Below are 2,105 nucleotides of genomic sequence, written 5' to 3'. Positions count from 1 at the left end.
TCATGTATTGCACAGATGGTGGCTTTAGATTTGGCTTGATCAACCGGTGAGTTTTCTCAAGCACCTCATTTTCTCTATGAAGTATCACATGAAACGAACAAAACAAGGGTTTTCTCACTTGTTATTTGCACTTCTGGAGGCTGTTCTGTGGTGTCTCCATGTCTGAGAAAATTCATTCTCCTTTTTTCAAGTAGAGCCTTATTCTTACACAAGTTTTGGTCAGGTGACGCTGGAATAGACAATCCGCAGCTTCCAGCCGAGCAGCTGTTTGTTTCACTCCACGCTTGCGATGGATGATGATACCAAGTTCCTCCTTTTGTTTCTCCTCTTGAATAGCTCAACATTATGTTTTAGTACAGAACAAGATATCCAGTGCTTGAAGTCTATGAAACAATCAGTGACTGATCCCAACGGTGTACTCAAATCCTCTTGGAACTTTGAAAATAACATCGTTGCTTTCATATGCCGGTTTACTGGTGTGGAATGCTGGCACCCTGACGAGGATAGAGTTCTCTCTCTACGTCTCGGGAACCTAGGACTTGAAGGCCCATTTCCTCGTGGTCTTCAATATTGTACGAGCATGATGAACCTGGACCTGTCAAATGACAATTTTGAAGGACCAATCCCTGCCAACATTTCACGGGAGGTGCCGTATCTGACATCTCTCGATCTTTCGTACAATAGCTTTTCGGGTTCAATCCCACAGAATATCTCAAATATGACATATCTGAATATCCTCTCCCTCCAGCATAACCAATTCAGAGGTGAAATTCCACGGCAATTCAATCTTCTTACTCTGTTATCTGAATTCAATGTCGCGGAGAACTTGTTATCAGGGCCTATTCCTTCTTTGCTAGCAATAAGGTTTTCGGCTCCGAACTTTGCTGGTAACCAAGGGCTTTGTGATTCACCCTTGGATGATTGTCCTCCATCGAGGAGGAGATGGAGACCGGTACGAATCAGGCTGTACAGGCTCAACGACCAGTCGAGCATCGGAGCGGCCGTCGGATTTGTCGTGGGGTTCGTGGTGGCCTTCTACTTCCCGCACTGCTTCGTCTGCTCCGAGAGGCTCCGAGCCTACATCGTCCACATATGATTCACTTGTTGTTCTGAAACTTTGTCTGGCATAGCTTCCGGAGGTCAAATGAGCACTTCCGGCAGTTTAATCTTAGTATGTTCCTTGCAGGAACGATTGCCTAAATTGACATATGTATGCCCGGTAACTAGCAACTGCCGGTGCTTGTTAATGCATATTTCAAGTTCAACCTTTCAAGAAAGATGCGAGGCATCAACTGACCGTGATTATTTATGTACAAACAAGGCATCACAACAAGGCAGCTCTGCCTATAAAACTCTGCACTTCAGTAGTGTTTTTCTCCCCAGTTTCATGCTTTGCCCTTCTTGAAAGCATGCATACCGGTCGTCTTTGTACTAGCTGGATGTCTGGATACCTTCGCGTGTTCCAGTGAAAATTCTACAGAGACCAGAGGCTCTCTTTGCCGTGTTTATTGAAGAACAGAGCAGATTGGTTTTTGTGTAAGGTGTCCATTTATATTTCTTGTCAGCCAGGGGTGCCAAGGATGTGTAAAACGCCCCACGAAAAAAGAGGATGTTCAGAATGAACTGGCAGGAGAATGCAGCCGCTGCCTTTGTTGGTCTGTTCATCATTGGGTGGTCAAAAATGTACATAAACTTTGAACAATGATTTTATTTTTTTATTTGAGTGCTCTTCGAATGTTATTTTTAGCTAAAACTTTGCAAGATCATCAAAAGTTTCATGATGTTTGATGTCCCAAAGTTTCAGATTTTTTTTGATTTTGTTTTAAATTTACTGTTCATAGAGGGTGTAGGGGCACCCGGATGCTGAAAATCCTATCTGTTTTGATCAATTTGGTTACTCAACTATTGATTAAGCTTTGTTTTAGTCCTCAATTTTCAAAACAAATAAATTTGAACCATAACTTTGTGACAGCAGATTTACTTCCAACCTGACAAAAAGTGGTATGGTTGATGATGTGGCAGTGGTTCTGCACTCGTGAACGCGTGACACTTTAGGAAACTATTCTTTCCCCTCTCGCAAGGCAACTAGGGAAAACCTTCCTCCC

General features: G+C 43.1%; 1 protein-coding gene across 1 annotated transcript; it reads left to right on the top strand.

The window, feature by feature from the left end:
* The first annotated feature begins 274 nt into the window (after window positions 1-274).
* LOC123075135 (probably inactive leucine-rich repeat receptor-like protein kinase At5g48380) lies at window positions 275-1,096 on the top strand. The gene has a single exon (XM_044497808.1). It carries the CDS (start codon window positions 290-292, stop codon window positions 1,094-1,096), a length of 807 nt encoding a protein of 268 aa, XP_044353743.1. The 5' UTR covers window positions 275-289.
* The last annotated feature ends 1,009 nt before the right edge of the window (window positions 1,097-2,105 follow it).

The sequence above is a fragment of the Triticum aestivum genome, chromosome 3D, assembly GCF_018294505.1.
Source record: "Triticum aestivum cultivar Chinese Spring chromosome 3D, IWGSC CS RefSeq v2.1, whole genome shotgun sequence".
Classification (NCBI taxonomy): domain Eukaryota; kingdom Viridiplantae; phylum Streptophyta; class Magnoliopsida; order Poales; family Poaceae; genus Triticum; species Triticum aestivum.
This window is presented reverse-complemented; position numbering and strand designations above follow the sequence as displayed.

Bases quoted from the DNA above. Each gene is read 5' to 3' on its own strand.
- LOC123075135 (XM_044497808.1), top strand. From the start codon at position 290: ATGGATGATGATACCAAGTTCCTCCTTTTGTTTCTCCTCTTGAATAGC.